At 47.6% G+C, this 26526-nt stretch overlaps 1 protein-coding gene across 2 annotated transcripts in view; it reads left to right on the forward strand.

Annotated features, from left to right (window-relative positions):
* The window catches only part of LOC149325209 (hydroxylysine kinase-like), an 83940-nt gene extending 58950 nt beyond the window's left edge, over positions 1-24990 (forward strand). For both annotated transcript variants that reach the window (XM_089563265.1, XM_089563266.1), the window contains 4 exons: positions 17606-17745; positions 19565-19742; positions 21747-22009; positions 24407-24990. In XM_089563265.1, the coding sequence (XP_089419391.1) occupies positions 17606-17745; positions 19565-19742; positions 21747-22009; positions 24407-24676 (851 nt within the window). In that variant the 3' untranslated portion in view covers positions 24677-24990. The remainder of the gene's footprint in view (positions 1-17605; positions 17746-19564; positions 19743-21746; positions 22010-24406) is intronic.
* The last annotated feature ends 1536 nt before the right edge of the window (positions 24991-26526 follow it).

Below are 26526 nucleotides of genomic sequence, written 5' to 3' on the forward strand. Positions count from 1 at the left end.
GGATTCCCCTGTCAGTATGCGTAGCGAGGAAAACATGCGGTCGTCCTCAACAAGCACACCGAGCGCACACCACGAGGCCGAATATACGGGCTTCATAGCCTGTAAAACGTGTTTTGCACAAATAATATCGTAGAGTACAGGAAGGGATATTTTCAGAATATTTGGCTTCTCTTTCTGCGTGCATAAAGGGCAACTGTAGAGGTTTTCGAATTCGACAAGCTTAAAGGGGCCGAATGTGTGAAACTTACAGGCAAAGCATGCTAAGTCCTTTTGGGCTAGAGTTTCAGATTGTGACGCAATCGCCGATTAAATTGCTACGGTCTTCAAGCTTCTCTGCAGCGCACCGCGCCAAGTGGAGGGCGAATGATGACTTCATCTACGGTACCGGTGCATTTCCAGAGCATAAACACTTGCTTTGAAGGAAGAAAACCAACGCCTCCGAAGGCAAAGCCCGCCGAGCGTTGTTTGGCAGCTGATTCGCGATGTCTGCCCTAGCAAGTGCCGAAATCGTTAGGGGCTTCTAGAATAGGGCTGCCCTATCGGTTCGGGGCATAGGGGGGCACCAGTGTGCAGGCGCAGTGCAATAGCCGGACGGGCATTAACAATGGTCAAGGAAATAAATCTGCCGTGGCATTTAACAAAATGCGATTGCAAGACTGGTAGCTAAAAAGCAGGGGACGCAAGGTTAGAAGGGCAGGACTGAAAACGCATTTAAAAAAATGGTGAATTTTAAGACCAGTTTATAGCGGAGCAAAAAAAAATAAGAAAAAAAAGTCCAGCATGGTGTCAACCGTCATCACCCCGTTTCAAAGGGGACGCCCCTATCTTCCATTCATCCATCTCTATTCTCTCTGTCGCTGGCGTTGAAAAAAATTGCGAGGACACTTTGGCAACTAAAGTGTTGAGAGGCGGAAGCCGAGGGCTCTATGGCGTGACGACTTGCGGTGGATGTAACGTCACACAGTTCCTGTGGCTATATCGATACCCAAATTACACATCTTTCGGGGTTCTTAAGTGTTAATCACGCTTAATTACACATTTTCGCATCTAATTTGACACAAATCCTACGTTTCTACAACCATTCTGTGAGAATTTTTACTATGCCGTCACGACTGCCGGTGGATGTAACGTCACACTGTTCCCGTGGCTACATCGACGTCTGCGTTATTTCGACGCAATTTTGACATTTTTGACTACAATTAATTAACTAATAACTCCACAGTAATCAGACGTGGCTTCTAGATATATTTTTTCCTCCTCTATCTGAAGCAACCATTCGTTTTCTCCTATCTTTTTAAGTTCCCGAGTTAACAAGCTGCCAAAGGTGTGACACCCTGTGCTAACAGACGACAGTATGAGCCATTAAAGGCTTTCGCCTTAAGATGGTTGCTCCACTTCACAAGCGCGCTTCCGCCAGGCCTTCCACATTCGCACAGGCCAGAGAAGTACACACTGCTGCAACTGCGCGCGCTTGAAGCACTGAGAACTGAGCGGGCGCGCTGCGGCGGCACTTTGGGGGGCGCCTGTCGGCACAGAATGCGCCTGGCTCGATGCATGCATAAGCGAAGTGTAAAGGCGTGAGCTGCACGCGAAGATTTGACGCATCACACAGTGCGATCGCTAGATCCTAATCGATTGCATTGGAACCCAGGCATTTGTCGCTGCTTCACAACGCAGTGAAATTCGTGGACAGTCAACATCTGCCGCAGCCCCTCCCCTTTCTTCAGATGGCTGTGGAATTCCAGAGTGCGACAGGGGAGGACGAGCGTCACGAGCAGGGAAGCGCTCGCCATCTGTCGGCGTCCTTTTAAACAACCGGGAGGAAAGGAGGAGGAGAAAGAGGGGAGCTGCCCTGCCCCAACATTTCAGTCGTGCCAAGGGCACTAGTGTCACTCACGGCTTCACCCAAGGCTGTCACTGACGTCCGCGGCCTTGACAAACGATCGCACTACTGCCAACAGAGTAAAACGAGATATCAAATACATGGGCTTCTATGGGAGGTTCCCAGAGGAATGGATGTTCCTTCGTTATATTCGTTATTTCGTTATAAACCATTTTGTTACGGTGAGGCACCTGCACGCCCGCGTGTAGCGTGCAGGAGTGAACTTCCGCAGCAGTGCATACATAGCAACTACCATTTCGAGTATACAACTCTAAATATTTTTTTCGCACCCTGACGGACAGTCAGCGGCTGAGATATAGGCGCACAAGCATGGGACTAAACCAGCTTGCGAAACGTATCAAGGAAAGCAGCGACGCTTTAGTTTAATCGCATTTTATTCTCAGAGCTCGTAAAGAAAAAGAAAGTATGCTTGCAGTGGCTGTGCAAGACGAAGAATCCCGCTAAGAAAGCGTTGCGAAAATATCTAAAAAATGACCTCAATGCGTTCCAGAGCAGCAACCGTTCTTAATCTCTTGCTGTGAAGAAATGCTGCTCTTTGAGACAAGGATGCCGGTAAAGCGCCCGTGTACAAATGTATGCACAAATGTATGCTGCCTGCGCAACAATCTTCAAGCAGCCGCACCGAGTACTTGAACATACTGAAAAGGGTCCGGATTAACTGCTTCTCTTTACTGAAATCTTTACGATTGTGTTGACAGTAAATAAATGTGATATTCCAAAGTGAAACCTTTTCTGTATGGTTGGCATTGGCACTATTTAATGCGTAGCTCCAGCTATATGCTCCTTGCGGCCAGTAATGAGAACATCGACATTTTCTGGCATGTCTCAGGTTATGTTAATTTTTTTGAAACTCAGAATAAAAAAGAACAAATAACTAAAACTTGCCACAATTTTCAAGCATTTTGGATCACATTCGAGTGATTATATTCTGTTGGAAGGATCCAAAACTGTCTGTCGTAAACAGTTCTTGTAGTCGACTGCAAACATAGCGGGATGTCCGTACATCAGGAATGTACTTGTGAGATGTGACCGAAAAAAAATTACGCAACGGCAGTGGTCACTCGGTGCATCATCATCAGCCCCACTGCGCCCACTGCAGGGCAAAGGCCTCTCCCATGTCTCTACAATTACTCCTGCCCTTTGCCAGTTGCGGCCATCGTATCCCCGCAAATCTCCTAATCTCATCCGCCCACTTAAATTTCTGCCGCCCCGTGCTACGCTTTTATTTATTTATTTATACAGAATACCCCTAAAGGCCCTCGAGAGGGTATTACATAGGGGGGGGGGGGGGGGGGCACAGGCAAGTGAACAGAATAAAACAAAAGCACAAATGAAACACTTTGCGTGACATAAATAAGGAAAAGAATCAAAATTATGGCAGCGCGGCAAAGAACGAAGATTACTGCAGTATTAAAATTATACAAACAGAACACTAATGCAATGAATCATTTTAGTAACATACCCTGCAAAAAAGGAAGCCATGAACAAATAAAATAACAATGTATGCGAAGAGTTAAGCAGTAGTTATTGAAGATATAAGATTAAAATATTTATCAGGATCAGTGGTGGTTGCGATATGTGAAGGCAGAGTGTTCCAGTCAGATATTGTGCGTGGTAAGAATGAATGCGCATAGTTAAATGTTCTGCACGTGAAACGCCTAACTTTAAAAGGATGACCACGGCGGTCAAAAATCGAAGGAGGCAAAGAAAAAAAGCCGTTATGAAGTGATGGATGATGATAAATTTTATGAAAAAGTGATAGTCGTGCAACTTTGTGGCGGAGACATAAATCCTGGAGACCTGCGCGTTTCTTCAAGGCTGTGATGCTGGTGTTACGTGAATAATCGGAGTAAATAAAACGAGCGGCGTGGTTCTGCAATGATTCAATGTTATTCATTAGGTAAGATTGGTAAGGGTCCCAAATAGCCGAGGCATATTCAATTTTAGGTCGAGTTAGTGTGGTATAGGCATGGGCACGGAGGTGAGGAGGAGCATGCTTTAGGTTATGTTTTAAGAGACCTAATGACCGATTAGCAGATGCAAGCATAAGGTTAATATGGTGGTTCCATGCTAAGTCGGAACGAAGGTGAAGTCCTAAGTACTTATACGTGGTGACTAGCTCGAGTGAGCTATTATTTAAGGAGTATGCTGTTTGAATTCGAGACATTCGGTTAGTAAAAGACATCAATTTAGTTTTTGAATGATTAAGTTGCATAAGCCAGGTGGAGCACCATGCTGTTACTGAATCCAGGTCAGATTGAAGGGATTGGCAATCGGTATTCGAATAAATTTTGCGATAAATTACACAATCATCAGCAAAAAGCCTGATATGGTAAGAAATGGAATCCGGTAGGTCGTTGATAAATATTAGGAAAAGTAAGGGGCCAAGCACACTTCCTTGTGGGACGCCAGAGTGTACTTGGCTGAAAGACGAATTGTTGTTATTGACAGTTGTAAATTGAGACCTGGAAAAGAGAAAATCTTTAACCCGTGCAATGACAAGAGGGTGAATATTAAGCAGTGCTAGTTTCATTAATAACCGGTTGTGAGGTACTCTGTCGAATGTATGTCTTGAATGAATCCGGCAAGTTGCGTTTCGCATGAGCCTTTACGGAACCCATGTTCATATTTAAGTATAATATTATGTTCTTCAAGATAGTTAATTACCTGCGAGTGAATTACGTGTTCAAGAAGTTTGCAAACAGTGCTAGTTAATGAAATGGGTCGGCAATTTAGTGGTGAGGAACGATCGCCAGACTTGAAAATTGGCACAACTTTAGCTAGGCGCCAGTCCAGCGGAATCACGCCTGATGATAGTGATTGTGTAAAAATAGCGGACAAGATGCGATGAATACCATCAGATGAATTTTTGTGTATTTTGTTATTAAAGCCAAGGTGATCTGATGCTGATGTTGTTTTAAGCTTCCCTAGTAAGGATAAGATACCGGTCTCACTGATACATATTTCGGACATTGACGTATTAGAAGTGCTGACAGAAATAGGAGGTAGAGGGAGATCGTCACAGGTAAAAACGGATGTGAATGCGTAATTGAAAAGTTCGGCGCATTCGGCCACTGGAACACTGCTGCCTTCCGCGTTGGTAAGAGTAATGTCAGGATGATTAGCGGGGTTTATTATCTGCCAGAAGTTCCGTGGGTTGTTTGTTAGCATTGCCGGTAGATCGTGTGTGAAGAAGTGCCTACGTGCAGATATCAATTCAGACTGATATTCCTTATCACATAGTTTGTACCGTTGCCAAGATTCGGAGTGTCTGTTCTTGTCGGCTTGTCTGTAAAGGCGCTTTTTCTTGTTATTAAGGCGACGTAGATGCCTATTAAACCAAGGCGCTGTGTTAGTATATGGGATACTGATGACGGGTATGAATCTGTCAATGAGAGTAGCAAGTTTCACGCTGAACAGGTTCCAGTTCGTTTCCACGGAGCGTGACGAAAAATCGTGAAGAAAATGATCAGCAAAGACTGACAACTGAGCGTTTATTTCACCGAAGTTTGCTCGGTTGTAGCACCTTATTTGTTTAGTACGAGTTACCTTTTTATAGGGCACAAAATTCAGGTTACCCGTGATTATGGAATGGTCGGAAAGGCCTTCTAAGAGCGCAATGTTGGAGCAAAGGTAAGGATCACTTGTCAAGATAAGATCGAGAATATTGGCTGTAGTGGCGGAACAACGCGTAGGTTCAGAAATAAGTTGTTGCAAAGAGAAATCAAGACAGGACTGGAGGAAAGCCTGAGCTTCAGGATCATTGGCAGGAGCTGTTAATGACGACCAGTTAATAGCCGGAAAGTTAAAGTCACCAAGTAAAAGTAAGCTTGAATTCGGGAAACGACAAGTAAGATCGCTTAGTAAATTAGAAAACTGACTTGCGAATGAAGAATTCATGTCCGGAGGGCGGTAAATGACGCCAATGATGGCGACCGTGGGACCACAACTCAACCGAACCCATACCGATTCTAGGTACGACGTGACCTCGATAGGCACAGCAGTGAGCACTTTATTGACAGCCAGAAGGACACCGCCACCTCTACGGCCCGTGCGGTCGCAACGAAATATGTTGAATTCGGAGTCACAGGCGAAAACGACATCATCAGGAACCATGTCATTTAACCAAGTCTCGGTAAGCGCGATGACCGAGGAGCAGCATGAATCAATTAAAGAAGAGAGAGCAACGTTTTTAGAAAGAACACTCCTTATGTTAGCGTACAGAAAACTGGCATCGTGATTGGAGCAACGCTGCACGTTTGGCCGCACGGATGGTTTGCCAGCCACTTTACGAGAACTGTAAGGGATGCGTCAGGCAAGGGACACGCGCACTGCGCTACTGGTTTGATCATCCCAGAAATACGAGACACTATTGATAAGCAGTTTATCAAAAGACAAACGGACCTTGTCACCTTCTTTTTTTACTGATTTGGCATACTTCCACAGTTGGCTGCGTTTCTCACGAACCGTTTTCGAGTAATCTCGAGAAATGCTGAAATCGGTATTTTTTAGTTTATAGCCCTTACTCATAAGCGTTTCGACTTCTTTTTCGTTGAACAGCTTTGCAATAATGGGTCTCTTTTTTTCCTGAGAAAAACGTCCTATGCGGTGAGCACGGGCTAAGGAATACAACGTGATACCAAGTTTGTTAGAACAGAATTCGTTCACAAGACGATCGGAGTCTTCCCAAGTTTCAGACTCATCAGTGTCCTCAACACCATAAAAAAGAATGTTAGACCGGCGGGAACGATTTTCCAGGTCGTCAAGTTTTACTTGAATGTTGGATACATCGTGTGTACAACTCGTGGCAGATACTGTGGTAGGCACTGACTGCTTTTTAAGTTCTAGTTCCTGCACACGGGTAGCTAAAGACTGTAAGTCACTTTGAAGAACTGGAATAGACTCGATTTTAAGTTCAAGTTGATGCACACGATCGTTTAAAGTCTTCATTTCATTTTGCAAGCCAATATGAATTGTAAGAATCTTGTTTACACTTTCGAGGATATTCGTGTGGTTCGACTCGAGCCTTTGAACAGTTTCATATACCAGTTCAAGCTTTTCCTCTTGGCCCTTCGTCATGGGGCCTGGGTTTGTTTCAACGTCACCACCCAGGACCAAAATGCGTCAAATGTACACTGCCGCCGAGCGGAAACGTTTCAGAATATGGGGTGGCCACGACACTGCTACAAGACAGACATCATCATCACGGTAACAAGAACACTCGTAATAACCAACCTGGAACAGCAGGAACGGTGAGTGGGGAGGCATTTCGTGAGCAGTGCCGTGGCCCAAGGGGGCGGTGAAATCCGGGCGCTTTATGTAGGTGTCCTCGACAGCTGATAATGTAGCATGTTGCCAGGCCCGAAGGTCGAAAGTGTCCAAAATCGGCAAGGGTGCGCACAGATGATCTGATGAGCAGCCGCAGCCGTCCAGAAACCAGCTAGCGCCGCAAGATTGCGGAACCAGTCGGCAAGTCGGCCGGCAAGTTTTTCGCTTGCCTTCTCTATGAATCCACTCCGTTACCCTGAATTACCAGCGGTTATCTTGCCTTCGCATTACATGCCCTGCCCAAGCCCATTTCTTCCTCTTGATTTCAGCTAGGATGTCATTAACCTGCGTTTGTTCTCTCACCCGCTCAGCCCGCATCCGATCTCTTATCGTTACACATATCATTTTTCTTTCCATAGCTCGCTGCGTTGTCCTTAACTTGAGCTCAACCCTTTTCATTAGCCTCCACGTTTCTGCCCCATAGGTGAGTACCGGTAAGATACAGCTGTTGTATACTTTTCTCTTCAGTGATATTGGTAAACTGCCATTCATGATCTTGGAGAACCTGCCATATGCGCTCCACCTCATTTCTATCCTTCTAGTTATTTCCCTCTCATGATCCGATCAACGGCTAATAACTGCCACTTCTAGCACCTGGCTATCAGTTGTGAACTGCTGCCTGTCAAACTCATTGATCATGTTTTGCAGTTAATTTCCTGAAGGACTTAGCATGGTAATGTCATCAGCGAATGGCATATTGCTAAGATTTCTCCACTAACTCTTTTATCCCCAACTGTTCTCAATCCAGGCCTCAGAATACCTCCTGTAAACAGGAGGTTAATAGCATTGGCGAAATCGTGTCTGAATCCGTTTGGCAGAAGACAAACCTAGTCTGAACGCGCAGACATGCACACGCACTCACGCACGCACGCACGCACGCACGCACGCACACACACACACACACACACACACACACACACACACACACACACACACACACACACACACACACACACACACACACACGGGCACACATACACTCATAACTCGAATAATATAGCCAATGCTTGGCCTCATGAATGACGTGTGACCCAGAGACTGACCCTATGACACTTTTATCCAAGAAATTCCCATAGAAGCTCCCAATATTGTATGGCGGTAAAATAACATCTCTTGGTTATCGTGTTCAAATAAAAAAAATGAATAACCGGGGGCACTTAATGAACTTATCTAATTATATTCGATTTCTTTGTAGTTTTTACAGTTGTAAGTACTGAACTGAATGGTACTGGTTAAATGTTCGTGTTTTCCCGCCATTGATGACGTCACACCATTTCGACCAATCGCGAATTGGTAAAGCTGCCTCTTTTTGGGCAACGTCTGGTTCTCGTGTCAATAAGCCTTCTATGCTTTCGCATTAGTGATGAAATATTTCCTTACTCTTCCTTACACCCGTGCATCATCACTGGGCGTCGTATGTATGCTTTCCTTTTTTTCGCACTTCATCTGTTTGTCTGATTTACTCTTAGCCGTTACCTCGTTCACAAACGTGAAAGTGTTATCATTCCTTTGCTAAGTGTACTCGCCTAAGTGTAACTGGCCTCGACAAAGCGCTCAGTGTGACCGGTGCGCGTAACGGCACTACGTCGGGAGATGACACCGCATGGTGGCTTTAAATGGCAACTGAACAGGTTTTAGAATACAGCGAGGTTATTATAGGAGTTTATAATTTAGAACTTGCAGGCAAACGAAGCGAAGTCCTTTTGTGCCGGCGTTTGAAATGGTCACGTGACCGCCGAATAAAGCCGCGTCGGCGTTCAGGCTTTTCCACAGTGCACAGCGCCTGGCAGAGCCCGCAGTGATTGTACGGCAGCACAACGTTTATAACGAAGAAACGGCTACTTGAAGAAAGAGAACCAACGCTAACGAGATTAAAGGCGCTATTGCGTTCTTTGGCGGCGTCGGACGCCTCATGGCCGCATGTGGACGAAGGCAGCGGGAACCTGAAATTTTGGCAACAACGATATGATCATGAGTTTCTCCGCACTCTTTCGGTGTAGTGAGGAGAAGCCTGAACATCGTCGCTGTTTGATCCGCAATTACGTCACCATCTTAAATCCTAGCGCAAAACTACTCGGCATACTTTACCTAGAAACTCCATACATCCGAATCATTAAATCAAATCTGATTAGCAAAATGCAATTTCAGCTTCCCTTTAAACTGGCGCACACAGGAAAGAAGTGAGGGATAGCGCTCTTGAGATGCGAACGCAGTCTCCTGTACTTAGCTGGTCGGAGCCCGTTCACTTTTAGAGTGCCTAGGCGTGCCACGTAGTTTGATGACACCTTGGAAAAGGAGATCGGCGTCTTTTGGTAGCGCGAGAAAAGAAAAAAGACTACAGCGTAATGAAGACAGCTTTCGGTCAACGTTAAAGGAGCATATACAGGCACAAAAATGTGACGTCTACGCTTGGGGTTGCGTGAAAGGCGAAGTGCTAACTACCGTAAACTCTGCCATTTTTTAAAATGTGTGCTCTTTCACTTTTGCTTTAATGCCTTCACTCACGGCATGGTCCAGGCATCCACCAACTCCGAGACTTTCCTTTCCCTAACTATCTATAACTTTACACGCCTACGCGAACTCTCCGCGGCTTTGGGAGATCGAGGACGCTCGCGCCTCGGGCTATGCCAGTTAAGGAAGTGTGACACCGTAGTTGGACGAAGTCTCGCGGGTAACACTAACAGCTATCGCTGTAGAAAATGGAGGCCGCTCTCGGTCATTCTCGAGGAGCACTCAGCTCCACAGAAAGAGCTTGGCGAGTGGGCGACCGGCGGCGGAGTAGTGCGTCTGGTCTTAAGGCCGTTGTACGATCGCTTTTGAGCCGATCCGCCAGGCAGGCGGACTGGCGGACCGAACGACCAGACAATAGCCATTCGCCCCGTTCGGCAGGCGAAAGGAAAGTTGGTGAACTTCAACTTTGGGGCGGACGAGCGAACCGCCCGGCGACCGAATTGCAGCGATTGGCTGCTTTTTACGTGACGTAGGCATCCGCTCCTGCCGGGCAAGATGGCCGTCCGTCGACTGAACTGGGGAGCGAGGCATAGGTCGTGGCTGTAGAGATGGCACCTATGCCGCGAGGCATACTATATTGACCACATGTTGATATTACGAGTGTTCAGAGCGACTGCGAACTTCTCCGCGTGCAGCAGCGGCGAGCAGTGACAGTTTCCCGAGTTGAAATCGACGCTGATGTAGTTGACAGAGCGCCTCTTCAAACAGACGCAAGACCTACGGGTTGGCGGTGTCACGAAGTGTTTATATGGAGCTGTTTGTGGTTGCTGCAAGCGTTCCTAATTCCTGCGAGGATCATCACGCACAGCGGCGAGCAAAAGCTGCTCACGGTGAACTTCTGTGCGTGCATGAGCTGCCTAGCACAGTGACTAGTGTCCGCGTAGTGAAAGTGATTGCGATCGAAGCGAGTGCTTTTACGTCAAGGCAGTGAAATGTGCACCTTCGAGAGCTCACTACGCACGCCGTGCTTTCCGAATGCTGAAATGAACGTGGCATTGTGCAGCTAGTCGCATTCGTTGCGATGGTTGCAGTGATCGCGACCGAAGCGTGCACAGGACGTTGTTGCTGGCTACGCATTCGTTACCATTTTGTTCGCGATTCGTGTTGGCACTGTGCTTGAGAATTGCCGTGTGTGCGACGTGACGCGACGCGAGCTTGGCTGCACGGCCGTAGGACTGTTTTGCGGCGACAACAGCGATGTCGCCATCCTCTGCGCTTTGGTGCTCCATTCAGTACGTTTTGTGATGATCGGTGCTCGGGTTACGACTCGCCGGAGAAACTGTGTAACCTGTGTTAAAACATCGGTGCAGTGCAAATGTATTTTCGGGAGCGTCATTTCTTTTTATTTCCTGCCGGCTGTGCGCACATTTGCCTGCAATAAACATATCGGCGTGATGAATGGGTGACTGAACACTTCCGCTAGCCATTTCGGTTTAGGTTGTAACAACATGGAAATAAGAATCATTGCCGCTTTTCAATCACGACTGATTGACAGTGTACAAATCTCAAATATGTGCCAACTCATAAGTCTGTTTTTCATGAGCATTTCAATTGATGTAGCGCAGAAAAAAAAAAAAGTGTGGCAGCAGCTTATGCAATCAAAACTGACCACAGAGCAAGTTGAGCATAACGAGTCTTGATGAAAAAGAAGAAAAAAATATTGAGAAAACCTTTGCCATTGCTTTTTTTCTCTTTTTGCTTAGCAGTGTTAAGTCAATATTGACAAATGCTTGGCAGTATTCAGTTTAAGTGGGATGTTGGTTTCCACTGCAATCAGAAAAATAGAGTGGTCTTGAAGCACCTCATAGGCAATGACAGTGTCTGTTGTTGATTTTGCTCATGGTCCTTTTCGATCCGGGGATCAGTGGTACGAAACTGGATGTGTTCGCAATGCTATTGTTGCAGAGCTGCTCACGAAATCACTGGATGTGTTCGCAATGCTATTGTTGCAGAGCTGCTCACGAAATCGGCCTTATTGGTGTTAAGCGGTTGTTCAGCGGCGCTTCCTGGGTCAGCCGCAGCACTTTGTTTAACAAGCCATTATCGAAGCTTTGAGAAGATCTCGTCGATGCACTTGCATATGTCTGTCTGCTACCACCTTCATTTGCCTGTGACTGCTTGCTACAGACATGACTACTTGCAGACTGCAAAATAAGCCCTGTGGAGCTGGTAAAGCTATGCTAGGAACAAAGACGATGGTAACAACATCACTGCACAGGGTAGCAATTCTTGCTCTGTTGTCGTCCCTTAGCACAGTTTCGACATGCCAACTTGCCACCGGTGCACCCCACAGTACGCTATGATCAAGTTCTGTGAAATTTACAGAAAGCAACAACGGGAGAGGAAGTAGGTTGTATAGGCATATCTAGTGCATGCTGTACATATAGCTTCCTGCCTTATTATAGCCTGGCCCCTCTGTTTTTAATCCTTCATCACCCAGCACCTATGGCCCTATTTGTGTTATTGGCATGTGCTGCAAATCACCAAACACATTCATACTCTTGACCCTGCTAGATTGTTTTGGCCCATTAAGTTGTTTGATTCAAATCGGCAAGCTTTTAGAAGACATTTCTGCAATAGCCAACTTTTTCTTGTTCTTCACGACATGCACCTTGACTGCAACATCCCCCTATGATGCTTTTGTTCTTTGCTTTGAAAAAGCATGCATTTCCCCTATTTATGTGAGGCTGGTTTTTTCGTGCTTTAACTTGCATCCAATAGCTCTAAACTGGATCCAAGCTTAAACAGCCAGCCTTCAGCAGATTTCCCTTGCCAATTCTTATGCATCTTGCCTTTTCCTGCAATCTCGGACATCCGCCAAGGCACTCCTTTGGGCCTCAGCTTTTCATTACTTGCATTATTACCGTCCCTTCAGTGTTTTGTCATATGCCTTCACTGACAGCCATATGGTGTGTGCCATATTGCAATCAATACCAGCATTTCAGTTGTTCAAAACAACAATTAGCATGCCCTGGATTGTCCTGTTTGCTAATGTTACTAAGAATGCAGTAATATTGTTTTTTATTGTCAGCATTACATTTTGCCAACTTATAAGGCCTTCCGATAAAGGTATATTCACTGTATACTGGTTCAAATACCTAATAATCCTCATACACCCACCCACAACCTAGGATATTTACACCATGACGTGTTGTTAGTATCACCGTCTTCCAAGTTACTTGCATTCAATTCCCCTGTGTGTCATTGTACTGTGTATTCTAATGGCACATGGCACAAATCTAACTTAACTAGAATCCTTGAATTAGTTCAGTCCTGAGCCGCTTGTTTTATTTTCTCAGGCCATTTTTGAAGGTCCAGTGTGACAGCACCAAAAGTGCATATTTGAATGTCTTCATCTTATGCAGGTTTTTTTTGCTCCTTACCAACACGTCCCCAACTAATAAGTCCCAACTTGTAGTCTCTCGTGCACTAGGTGCACTAACACTCTTGTGCCTCGTTTAGCTCATATGCCACTGAATTTCAAGATTCGTTTTTGTTCGTGCCACAGAAGGCTGTAACGGTCTTGCATCCCACAAGGCTGTGTATCTTGCTGTCCTGCGAAGTGGTTACTACAGAAATCATGCTATAAATTACGAACTCACTGAGCTCCTACCTGGCACACCATTTTAAAGCTCACTACTAAAGTAACGTCATTTAGGACCACTGAGGTGTGATAAATATGAAAACAAATAGATCTGATATGGTGCTCAGCCACTCGGTCACCTTGGCAAACCAGTACAATGCTCTCTTATGCATAACGTGTTCATTGAGAACTTTGTTCATAATTTATTTCAAACTATATCGGGGCAGATTTACACAATAGTAGCATTTGGGCTAACTTTGCACAAGCTAGCTCTAGCTACCTTCATTCGCTCACTGCAAAGCTAAACATGCATTAGTGCACCCACCTGTTGTTGACCAGGCTTCTCTTTGTGCTTGTCTGTTCTGCTCAGCTGAGCAACACACTGACTTCATGATGTGGCTCAGTGAGAATTCTACATCTGTATGCTTATGCATGTAACGTGTATATAGTCACATGTACTAAGGATAGTATTAACTGGGCAATTGGTTCAGCTTAAAAGCTCTCATCATCAGATTGCAGCAAAGAGATAGCAATAAAAGACAAAAGTCATCACTGCCTTTCTGTTTTTCTTCATCATCCTTTGGCCTGACTTCAACTTGGTTTTTTTCCAACTTCCTTATGACTACTGATGGCTCAGTTAATTCGTTTCCTTGCAACCCAGACTGGCAGTGGAATAAGGATATTTTGCTAAGAAATTGGTGATTAGTAACTAGTACGACATCATTCTTTATATAACAAGTGGTGCAGATATCGATTAACAAATACAGATTCTCTCTTTTGCTTGCTGCTTTGGGAATCAGAGTTGCCCTTAAAATTTCTCATTATTTTTTACTGATCAGAAAGGACGTACCTTCAAGATTTTAAGCATCTATGGCCCACACATACTTCAATGGCTTATTTTTCAATTCATTCTGTCCTGAAACATCATAGCTCTTATTTCTGAAAATTAACTTTTCGCATTCTGCTTGATATGATTGTGTTTGTTTGAGGTAACTGCAAAATATGAAGCAGTTCCCGTTCCCTTGACTATGCAAAGCATTCTATCCTAGCCTCCGCCAATATTTGCTATGTAAACTTTCCAAATCGGTTCTTGCATTTCCTTAACCTCTAGGCCAGTGTACTTACTCCATTATCTAATTATGTATGGATTAATGAGGATGGCACATGTATACTTTTCTGAAATACGGAGCAACCACTTTGTTTTAGATTCATGGGACAGTTAAGAATGCTTTGTGGTTGTACGCACAATACGCCACCTTGTTTCTGTGCATGTCAACATTGATTGGCTCTCAACAGAACTTTCCACACTTGTTTACTATGCTGCATACTGGTTTGCACAATGTTCACTGCAATGTCACCTCAGGAAGCACTGGTAGAAGGAAGCGGCCTGCCCACTGTCACTGCAGAACAAAAGCGTGCACTTTAGTACAGTGATGCGCACCATATCCCCTTTGAAGCCACTGAGTGGTATTTCTATTTCGATTTTCGTAATGGTGTGAAAAACATGACGAAAAAAAATCAGAAAAGAAATCAGTATTATTGCGTCGTCATTTTTCTGTGATATTGTAAACACCTGCAGTTAACACTGATCTTCCATATTAGTAAAGGTTGGGAACATTGTAATTTCCTCATGTACAGATACATTCATATCTGATGGTAACATGCTAAAATATGCTGATTTTTTCATGCATGCATAATACACACATACACATACACCTTTTCTTAAATGAGAGAAAGTGGCGTGTTTGATGTCATTTGACCACACATACTATGATGTGGATAGAGTTGAAGTGCGGCGGGAGTGAACAGGGACACAAGAAGAATGATATACAGGTGATGCTGGATTTCCCACAGCTGAAGAACCAAGCTGGGCAAAAATGATCTGGTTTGGTTTGGTTTATGGGGTTTAACGTCCCAAAGCGACTAAGGCTATGAGAGACGCCGTAGTGGAGGGCTCCGGAAATTTCGACCACCTGGGGTTCTTTAACGTGCTATGACAGAGCATTGTTAAAGGCTGTGAACAAGCAGTCCACATCAGCAGCAGCAGATGCCCTCTCTACAGATGCAACAACCAATCTTGTCAAGGTCACCTTGACGTCAGAAGCAGTAGCATGGACTAAGCCTCGGTACTATTCCCTTTTATCTAAGAGCACACAGAGGCATCTGCTCTACGTCACCTCTTGTGTAGGACAGTCCAGCATACACTGTTCGTGATATCGCTTTGGACAGTTGGCAGTATCAGTGAGGTGTTTGTTGCGGGTTGTCTCTTTTTGTTTCATGTTAACTATGCGTATCTATACCTACAACAAATATTTTTGTTTGCATTGAATTGGCATCTAAGCTCAGCCAACAACCAATGTTCAGTTTTGGTTTTTGGCTGTCAGAACATGTTATCACCGAACACTATAGTCAGATTCAATTTATGTCTAGAGTGAAGCTCTGCCATCTGGATCGCCGCACAGAATTCTTCCGCGCCAAAAAAAGTAGTCCGCTGTTAAAACTTTTATTGTATACTACCATAAGAAGCTTATTACAAGAAAAAATGACAAGCTCTAGAATTCTGATACCTGGATAGATTAATAAAGTCAAACATCGAACAACTTATTTTGTTTACTGTTATTGGTTAGTGGAGTAATACAGGATGCCTCGGGCCATGACCGAGTGCTAACAACTGCTGTTTCTTTTAAGTTTTATCCTACTATACATGAGGTACGCGGTATGTGAACCAGAATCATAAAATTTCAGTCACAGCAATTTCATCTTGCTCAGATGTTTGATGTGTGTTCCACAAGGTCACCATCCTCAAATCCAGCAAACCATTGTCATGAAATGCACCATTATTTTTTTACTTGCAGTTATGTTGTAGGTAGGTAGCCAACGTCTGTGTTAAAGTACTCCACTCAGGATGTCGGTTTGCTTCTGCAAACAATGGAAACTCACTAAAAGCATGTGTTTGATTGCACAGACGGTTACCAGTTGAAAATAACAACAGTCATATTCACCCGACATCACTGCTATCATTCAGCAGCACAGAGAACCCTATGCAACAATTTTGTGGCAACAAACGACAGAGTGCAGGAACCACTGTGTATACGCATGTATGGAGTGCATGCTGCACGTACTGTTTCTTACTTCAGAATGCTGGCCTTTGCCAGTTACCACCCAGCAGCTATTGCCCCATTTCCATCACTATGCAAGATCAATGCTCAAATGCATGTGCGGTAATTAGTATCCAACTGTACAGCACTGCATACAAGAATTCCCAGTAAGTGTCAGCAGTTCACCCATGATGGCTATCATTAATCCTGCTTTTCAATTATAACCTCAGGAATGCCTTCAGGTACTTTCCCTGGCCCTTTTCACACCTCTGTCCCATTATGGGGACAGTGCTTCTAATTAGCCCCCTCAGTTCATCCATCAATAACTGTTCCCTCTTGAGGCTGTTCACTGGTACATGTTCCTCCATAATGTCATTTTCCACCTGTCTTAGTTATTTTTTGGGCTTCTCCCAATAAATGCAGACTTCATAATCTCTTTTGTCAGTTAATTTGTTATCATTTGTCATTGTATGACCGTCGCAGCATTCCTTTCTGAAAATTTGATATCCTTCATTTTAAATACCCCTAGTATGCGGTCTTGACATTGCGCGCATCCATCCCGGCATCCGTGGGATTGGTACGCGTTGCAGATTCCGCAAATATGTGCTTCCGAATTCGCTCACGCGGAAATGTACAGGTCACAGCCTGCCTTAATTTCGAGTGCTACCATACTGTACATGCGCCCGTTTCTTCGCCCTCCATCACGTGCCCCAGTAGTACGGAAGCTCTTTCGCAGCGGCTCAATGCGCGGGCACAGCGGGGAATCAAGGCATCAACCCACGAGACGATTCACTTTGAAACCGGTTCGCATCTCCGTGGTTCGCCGCGTGGCGTCACCTTTGCGTGTGCAAAGTTCTTCGTCCTGTTGCCGGCTGAACTTCGGCACGCCATGGCTATGCCGAAGTTCAGCCTAGGTGCCGGTCGCCGAGGAGCAAAAAAAGACCACGTTTTCGCGCCGTCTAGGTTGCCAACAGGAGCATGCTATTGGACAGACGGCAATCCCGGGCGCGCCAATCGGAACGCTTTAAACCATCCGCCTCGTCCGCCAGCTCCAAAATGATCGTACAACACCCATTCCGCCCCACGCCCGAGCGAAGGCCGAAAGCGAGCGGTTCGCTCGCTGGCGGATCCGCCCAAAAACGATCGTACAACGGCCTTTAGCCGTCTTCCCCTCCCCCGCAGGCCCCGTGGCGAAGGAGTGCGCGGTGCGGCTCTTCACGTTCCTGCCCGGCCGCACGCTGGACCGACGGCCGCTCAGCGACCGCGTCTGCCTCAGCTGGGGCGCCCTGCTGGCGAGGCTGCACCGGGTGCTGCGCACAAAGGTACGGCTCTCGAACGCTGCGCCCCCGTTGCTCGACGACCAGCACCTGATAGTGTCCAAACCGCACCAGTGCTGCGAGAGGGTTGTGCCTCCGTTGGCTTCCATGCGACGAGAGCTGCGCTAGGGAGGATGCGGGACAACGCCCGTTGCTTGCTCTGCTGTCCCGCCCCGTTCCTTTCGCTGCATTAGACATCTTCCTGCCATCACTGAAGCCAAGCGAGATACGAAATCTTGTCTTCCCGGCATTCTCGCGGTGGATGAAATGCTCTTTGAGAAACGCACATAGACGGTGGCGCCACTTTTCTCTGGAGGAAATGTCGAGAAACAAATGTGGCACCGCTTCGAATGCGGGATTTTACGGAAGAGTAGGCGCAGCTCCCGTTGTACTGTAAGTCGAAATGAACACAGAAACCATAACTTTAAGCTTAGCCTACGTAGATAAATGTTCTTTGGAGAAATTTAGTTTTCAAAGTAAGCTGAGTTGAGAACGAGTGCAAAAGCATGACTGGCCCTTTCGTTACCCTATTGTGTGCCGTCTTTGCCAAAAGTTACCGAGCAAGCGCGACGGTAACGGGAGTGGGCTCTCAGCCGAGCGGCGGCGCTGCGGAACCCGGCTGCGGATGCAAGCCGGGTGACGTCAGCCCGCGTTCTCGTCCTTCTTCTTTGGATGATAAGAAGTGAGCAGGTAGTGTGTGCGGCTAGCAATTTCGCGCCGTCGGAGTGCTGTCATACTGAGCGGGGGCGCAGGCAAAGGCTCACGCCAGCCAGTTGACACTCGAAGGCGGGGAGCAGGGGGCAGCGCCGAAGACAGGAGCGCCATCGCTCGGCTGCAAGCCCGCTCCGGCCACCGGCGCGGCTGCTCGGTTACTTTCGTCAAAGATGCTACTGTCGCTCTGTCTGGAGAACAAATGTCCGTTGCACCAGAAAAGATGTATCGATCTTGCTGGGCTGGCACGTAGCTTTTCTCTTCCAAGTTGATTGTGCAGGTACCAGCGAGGCAGCTCTAGAGCTCAGCCAATGCGACAACTTTCTGCCCTTCGCCCTCCCTAGGACGGGTGGGTTGAAGACTTCAATTCCATCTGAAGGCCAAGTTTTCTTATCCCTATTTTATTTCCGACCTTCTAAACAGCCACTTTTAAACCAGCGAAAATACGAATCCTCCACAAAATCTTGAACTGAGAGCGCATTCTAGCGCTGGAACTCTTTTCGTATGCGAAGGGGAGAGTTTGAGCGGCTGACTAAAGATGTAGTAGGCGCTCGTTCTTACTAAGCGTAGAGTCCTTAGTGAGGGCCTGTTACGCCCGGCATATCTACATTAGGCTCGGTCTAGTTAAGCTTAGTAACATTGGCTGCCAAGAGGTACGGTTCCATGTAAATTGTACAGAAATTAGTAAAATTAAATTGACACCACCTTGACAATGGTCAACAGCGCTGCGCTCTCGTTTAATAGATGTAGTATCTATAAGCTTTCAATATAACGTCAACAGAAAGCTAATTCTTATTTCTGTAAGAGATATATAATGCCAGAGAGACTACTCTGGAGTACTGTCTCTCTAAAACGCGGCGGGGCGCCGCTTCACTGTGCCGCTGTCATAACATAGGCGAAAAAAAAATGACCCTCGCCATTACTGCTTTTGCTCATCCGCTGAATTTGATTTTCACTGCGGCACGTCAGTCTCCCGGAAGCGTTTCGATACCTATTTTTCTTCTGTGCGCTATGCCAGTGAACGTCCGCTCTCATGGGTTGCATCGCAATGCGCTTTCAGTTCCAACTCTCCGCAGCGCCACAGTGCGACCCCGCTCTGTCGAAATTCCCGCAGGGTTCCGGGAAGTATCCGGCGCTGCTGAGTCGCTACACCCCCTGGAGCCTGTGGAGCGTCCGCGAACTTCCCGCCTTGGTCGACGTCGTCGTGGACAGTCCCGAGGACAGGGCGCTGGTGCACAGAGTGCTGGCGCGGTTCGAGGAAGTGGAGCCGATGCTCCGGCACTTGCCTGATGGTGAGTGGCCCCGTGGGAAAGGGAATTAACTCCTGCAAATTACATCACCATGTGTTAGCATGCAGTCAGATATATGAATCCGGTATAAATGCTACGCTGACACGTGGCGTCTGGAGAACGCTGATTTCGTTGTACACCAGCATTTTTATTCATCGATGTGGCACTGACATCAGCTTGCAACGTCGCTGTCTGACAACGCAGAGATGACGCGCGGGCCAACCGTTGCAGCTCTGGGAGAGGGGCGTGCTTGAAAAACGCGGCGCTGCGGGATCAAGCAGCCACACCACACCTTCTCTGATCTGGGCTTCAAGTCTTGAAGCTTTAGTGTCCGGCTTCGGTGCGTAACATTCAGGGCTGAGCAGGAGTCGGTAATTCTGTGATTAGAGGAGCGAGGCTACCAAGTGAGCAAAGCAGCGGCGTTCTTGTGGTTCCGACACCGGAGTGAGAGAAGAGCTAGACTCAAAGTAAATGCAGAGGACGTGCAAGGTTTAGAGTGCGAGCGGATCGGTCCACAACACTTCGGGCGCCACAGGCACCACTTTGGGGCTTGGTTATGATTACTGCGTTGTCCTATACCGGACGCCTGAATATGAATGAATGAACAAGTTTATGAAGAAAAGCGCGACCTATGGCCACTCTATGGAAAAGGGGAGAAGGGGATGGTGTTCGGTGAGATCTTATTCTTGAGCATCTGTCAAGATCGTGGTGGAGCAGCGCAAAGGACGGGACAAAAGAAACAAGGAAGGACGTACACAGCGCCTGTGTACGTCCTTCCTTGTTTCTTGTGTCCCGTCCTTTGCGCTGCTCCACCACGATGCAACAGCACCAACTAGCCCAGCAACTTGCTCTTCTGATCTGTCAAGATCCGGGCACTGATTCCCTCGCAATGCTAAGCGAAGTTTGCATGCACGTCGAAGCTATATATGCTGAGGGATATTTCGTCCGGGTCCTTCTTGGGAAAGTTGGGAAACACGCAGTCGTCGTACGAGTGTACGTGTTGTAGTTTGTGTTCATTTCTCTACACACACAGTACTGCACAACTTGAGCAAAGGTGAACTTTCTTCTCAGTTCGTAATGCCTGGCGCTTAAGAGAAGACAAAGGACAAAAAGAGTGCATATAGACGTGACCAATTCTAGTATCGTTCCCATGTGTTTATTGCCCTTTTTCCTGCCCCTTCACTTGAGGACTAGGCGTTATGAATTCAAAAGGTCAGTCCCACTGGCTCGAATTCCCACCTTAGAAATGAACCTGCCTCGTTTCCAAGAAACCCGATGTACGGAGAGGAAAGGTCATTTTGCTCCAGTTTAGCGACACCCAAACTGATTCTTAGCGCAGGCCTCCGTGTGACGCATCTCAAAAAAAGCCTCTTTATGTTTGCGTTTTCTAATCCGCCTATTTCAGTCCTCGCATAGAGACGTGAAGCTCGGCACGGCAGCGGATTTTGTTTCGAGAGATGGAGGCGGTGTATTCTGATATAGGTGTGTTAGAACGGGAGTTACAACCATTTTCCAGGACCATACTCCTTCCGTACAAACCATGATTTTTGCAATGGCAACTTCTCATGGTTTAAAACAGTAATAACTGACTACGTCATGTAATGCAGGGGCTCGCTTAAAAACCGACTGACCACGATATGTAACTACCTATACCAAGGCTGACATTCAGACTTCCGTCAGCAGTTGCTGTGGGTGAAGGATAGCGTGCGGCTGCCAAGAAAAGAGGACCGGAGGAGGAGACGGACAGACAGGGTGAAGGGAAAACGACGCAGCTGCCGAAGGTTCCACAAAGCGAGACCCGCTTGTCGGGCAGCTTCTCGCTGTGTGCTTCACACGAATTCGTAGCCTTCGTACGCTTCGCAAATTGCTTAATGAATGCAGCCGTAGAGGCTGCGATTTGTGCCCAGTATGCACGTGGTTAGGCACGCCTCACGTGGATCAACTACAGTTCTTAGGTGGACCTTGTTCACATCGGTGAGGCCTTGCCACATTCGTTCCTGCGCTCAGGCGTTCTGCACGGGGACCTGAACGAGAAGAACGTGCTGACGCGTCCAGGGCAGAACTCCGGGGACGGCGACGACGAGGTGTACGCAGTGCTGGACTGGGGCGGCGTGTACGGCGGACCCCGGCTGCTGGACCTGGCCGTGATGCTGACCTACGTGTTCATCGCACCGGCGGGGAGGCGTTCGCCCGAGGAGAGCATGGGACTCGCCATCGCGGGCTACCTGCACCACCTGCCCGAGGAGGGGGGCTGCGTGAGTCTGCTCAAGGTGAGAGTCCCCTGCACGGGGAGTGTGACGAGGCCTAGGACACCCCAGCCCAGACACCCCAGCATTAGTGCCTCTTGTCGCCACAGACACAGCCTTGGATGCTCGCTGGAGGGGGCACTCGCAAGCCCCAGACACACAGTATTAACGCCCCTGTGCCGCAGAAATTTCGTTGTCGTCGTCGACGTGGTGAGCGAAAAATCCCCGGAGAAGCAACCTAGGTCGGCCGCCTAGGTCACGTGACATTGTGGCGTGATCACACGGAGGAAGCGTGATCACAACCTGCGCACCGGATTGTGAGCAGACTGACCGTCGTTGCAGGTGACAACTAAATGATTGGTTGCGAGAGGCTGTTCGGTAAGAGCAACGTTGGTGTCACTTGTCCCCACCATGTGGCAGCACCTGTCATAGCAGGGCAGTGGCGCATCGCCCGACCGCTGCACCACTGCGTCAGCAGTGGCATCAGGACTCCCAGGGATCTATGAATGTCCATTCGAGAATGACCAATTCCGCATATACAAACAATAACCCATTACGCTATCGCGTCGTACCATTAAGGCGGTGCTAAAGTGTTCCCTGTAATTTTTTCCGTAGGTGCTCCTTTTCACAAGGCCTTAGTTCTCGCCTAAAGAAACTTTTCCTTCTTATAGAGAAATGCGTTTGCGCTAATGTAGCGCTGTGCCACTTTTTCGGGTGTGTGTTTTCTGTGTATAAAGGCGTGTCTGGCAGAATTATGTACACAGACAGGTTAACTTACCCGGTTAGGCAGCCGATGCATATCTTTAAAACAGGCTCTGCACCGCGAGAAAGCGCTGGCACGCTCTTCTGTCTGCTCACGTTGTCTCTTCACTTTTGAGCAGGGGTGTATGGGGGGGGGGGGGGGGGGGGGGGGGGGTGGCTTAATTTGAAGCTTAGTAATAGGCACACTCTTCACTCAAGACAAAAGCGCGTGTGCTTTATTGTATGTTTTTATCTCTTAATATGTTCCAAGGCTACCAGACACACTGGTGAGCTAACCGCGTCTTTGTTATTTCTGTTATAAAATAAACAGCAGCGACACCTACCTTGCCTGGGGTCCCTGTCCTCATTGCTGTGTTTTTTCGTTTTTTTCCTTGGTGGTGTTTAGGGGGAATGGCCTATCTCCACTTTCCACCTGTCAACCGTCCCCCTCTTAACTCTTAGGGGAGAAGATGGAGACTCCAGACGAAGAATGACTCAGCAAAAACGAAAACGGCTAAGAAAGAAATGATTCAGATAACAGAAGGCCTACGTGCACAAAATACAGCCTCCTGAACTACGAGTGCAAAAATGAAACTTGCGGGAGCTATTTCTAGTCCAGATCAAGTGGAAGAAATGGGCTTGGGAATTGCATGTAATGCGAAGGCAAGATGACCGCTGGTCCTTAAGGGTAACGGTGTGGATTCCAAGAGAGGGCAAGCGTAGCAGGGGGCGGCAGAAAGTTAGGTGGGCGGATGGGATTAAGAAGTTTGCGGGAATACGGGGGCCGCAACTGGCAAGCGACAGGGTGAATTGGAGAGACATGGGAGAAGCCTTTGTCCTGCAGTGGGCGTAGTCAGGCTGATGATGATGATTCCTTCTCGCATTGCTCGGGAAGAGCTACCTATAAGTCTCGCAAGCCCCATTGGTGGGTGTGTTTGAAACAGCTACCTACCAGAGCAGTGTCGCATCACTTAACTCCGGCAGCCACTGCGTCAGCAGTGGCATGATGACTCGCCGCCATCTAACAATGTGGCAAATTTTGCGTAGTTGGGTAATCCGAATCATAATACAATCAGAATTGGAAAATACTGGGGAATGAAAGAAAGTGAACTCAGAATTTGAACAGAATCAGAAGTATAATAGATTGGCGAGTGACAAAAGCATCATGTCGCAATTCCACCGCTTCAATCCAACTGATCGGCCGTAAATTCTTGTTTCCTAGAACAGCCATAAAACAGAGGCCCGTGTACTGTGCGATATCAGTCCACGTTTAAGAACCCCAGGTGGTCTAAATTTCCGGAGCCCTTCACTACGGTGTCCCCCTTAGTCTGAGTTGCTTTGGGGCGTTAAGCTCCGTAATTTTCAATTTAGTTTTAGTCCGGCAAAAGTCTGGTCGTCCGTGGCCCCCATCTCTTTAATTCCTTCATTTTTTTTTAAATCTTTCAAAAACAATGTTAAAAATGCGAAACCTGGGCGTGATTCCAGGCTTCAGTTTCCGGTGATCTCATATGTTCCGGTCCTTCGTCATAATTTCTACTTTGCCGCAGTTCATCCTGTTTCCAGTTTTATTTCAGCATCCGGTACTGCTTTTGTGGCAGAGTTGCCGCGCACACAACGTGGTCCTGATCAAGATCACACCCAAAAAACTATGTCTTTTGTTTCGCCCTTTTCGGGGCGCAGACCCTGATCGCGGCCCGCCTGTGCCAGTCCCTGGTGAAGGGGCTGCAGGCGTACCGACAGAGCCCCGGCAACGAGTACGTGCTGAGCACCCAGGAGAACGGGTGGCGATGCCTGCGCCGCCTATGGAGCGTTGCGGAGGAGGAGCTTCAGGCCACCTGGAGCCGTGTGCTGGACGAACAGGGGGCGCTGCTGGATGGTGTCTCTGCATCCGCCGGATGTGCATCCGTCGACGGTCTAGTCGGGGCCGGAGCCTCGTGTTTGGAGAAATAGCGCAGGAGTGGTGCTTGGGTAGAATAAACTGGAGAGCGGAATGACCACTGACGTTCGTTTGTCAAAACTACTATTGACAGGAATTGGCAGCACAATGTCATATCCTTTGGGAATACGACGGTAGGCCCACACTTTACGCTCCTGCCAGCACCCTCCAAGGAAAGCTGGCACCAACTGCCCATGAAGCAGGAATGGACAAAACAGGAAGTTTTCGTTAGCGGGGCCTTGGAGGTCACCCCTGTATGAGGGTCACACTGAGGCCCAGCCGCCTACGGTGAAGTTTTTGGCAATAAATGTTGTTTCTCTCTCTCTCTCGCACCAGATGGTGGTATGAACTTCGTCGAACTGTATTTCACGCGAGGCAAAATATAAGAAAGGATATGCAGCGAACACACAAAACTGATGAAATCTGAAGTACAAAGACGATGACATTAATCCGCACATGTACCATCGGGGGCAAAAGTAACAGCCTCCGCTCACCCCCTCCTCCAAGTTCCGACCCGTGACGCTCTGCGTGGGAGCGCCTCCAGGCATAACATCTGGTGTCGAGACCGGCACAGTGGCGTCGTCTCTACACCAGAAGTGCTTTGTCTGGTGGCGCCCATTCGCAGAGCTACTTTTTCCCCCGATGGATCGTTTACAAACGACATCGACTGCACTGCGGACACCAGGAGAACAGCTAAAAGCACTGAGAGAACAGCCGGCGGTTCTATTGACAGAAAACCAATCCCGAATGTGCTGCTGGGAGCACAAGCCAAGAGTAATGGAGAGCGTGAGGTGTTGGTGCTCCGGAGGTGGGGAAAGCTGAAAGTCTCAGTGGGGAGCAAACGGCCAAAGAAATCGGGTGCCAGGAAGAGCGGCTGCTACAGGCATCTTATGGAAGACTGCAATGTCTTCCGCACAGGGTGTAAGGAGGGTAGCAGAAGGCTGCCATAACTGCCAAAGGGTTGTGTCACAAGGGGGACACGTTCTGGCTATGGTGCTCGGAAAGGCGAGTTACTCTGTTTTTGAAGCGGAGACGTACAGGATGCGTGATACGTTCTGTGCTCTTTCAGTGCTATGGTGCCTCATAGATATTTTCTTGTTGATGCTAAACGTAACACATAGCTCGAGTTAATTTTATTGGCGCTAAAGGAAGGTCGTTAATGGCGATTTCCTCAAGAGAAAGGCATGTAACAACCACATCTTATTGGCAGAAATGTGGGGAGTAACGAAATGGTTGAAGTTAGATTGAGCTCGAGCTACACGCATCGAGCTACATGTATTAGCAGCAGGAGGAGGATAAACTTTATTTCCGCCGACAAATGTAGCAGACGGTGTGGGGTTACAGCCCCATCAAGTGACCATGAGCCCGTGGCGTTCGACGACTTCTAGGGCCCTTGCCACAACCTGGATCTGTGTGTCCGAGTCGGAACTGAGCAATGCGGCCTCCCACTGGTCTGGATTCGGGAGCTGCGAGCCTCGAGGAGGGTAGTCCCGAGGGCAAGCCCAGAGTATGTGGGATAGAGTGGCATGTTGGCCACATGGGAAAATCATAGGTGTAACGTTATGAGACAGAAAGAGAGGAACGTAGGTCAGGTCAAAGACGTCAGGTAACGACATCCTAGTCGAAATCAAGAGGGAAAAATGGGATTTGGCAGGGCATGTAATGCGAAGGCAAGATAACTGGTGGTCCTTAAGAGTAACGAACATGATTTCAAGAGGAGGCAAAGGTAGCAGGGGACGGCAGAATGTCAAGTGGGCGGATGAGGTTAAGAAGTTTGCATGGATAAGTTGGCCGCAGCTTTCACAGGACAGGCGGACAGTGGTAATTGGAGAGATGCCCCTTCAGGTACCAATTAAAGCGGCTA

Source organism: Amblyomma mixtum, chromosome 10 (genome assembly GCF_055824585.1).
Source record: "Amblyomma mixtum isolate Tamu chromosome 10, ASM5582458v1, whole genome shotgun sequence".
NCBI classification, from domain to species: Eukaryota; Metazoa; Arthropoda; class Arachnida; order Ixodida; family Ixodidae; genus Amblyomma; species Amblyomma mixtum.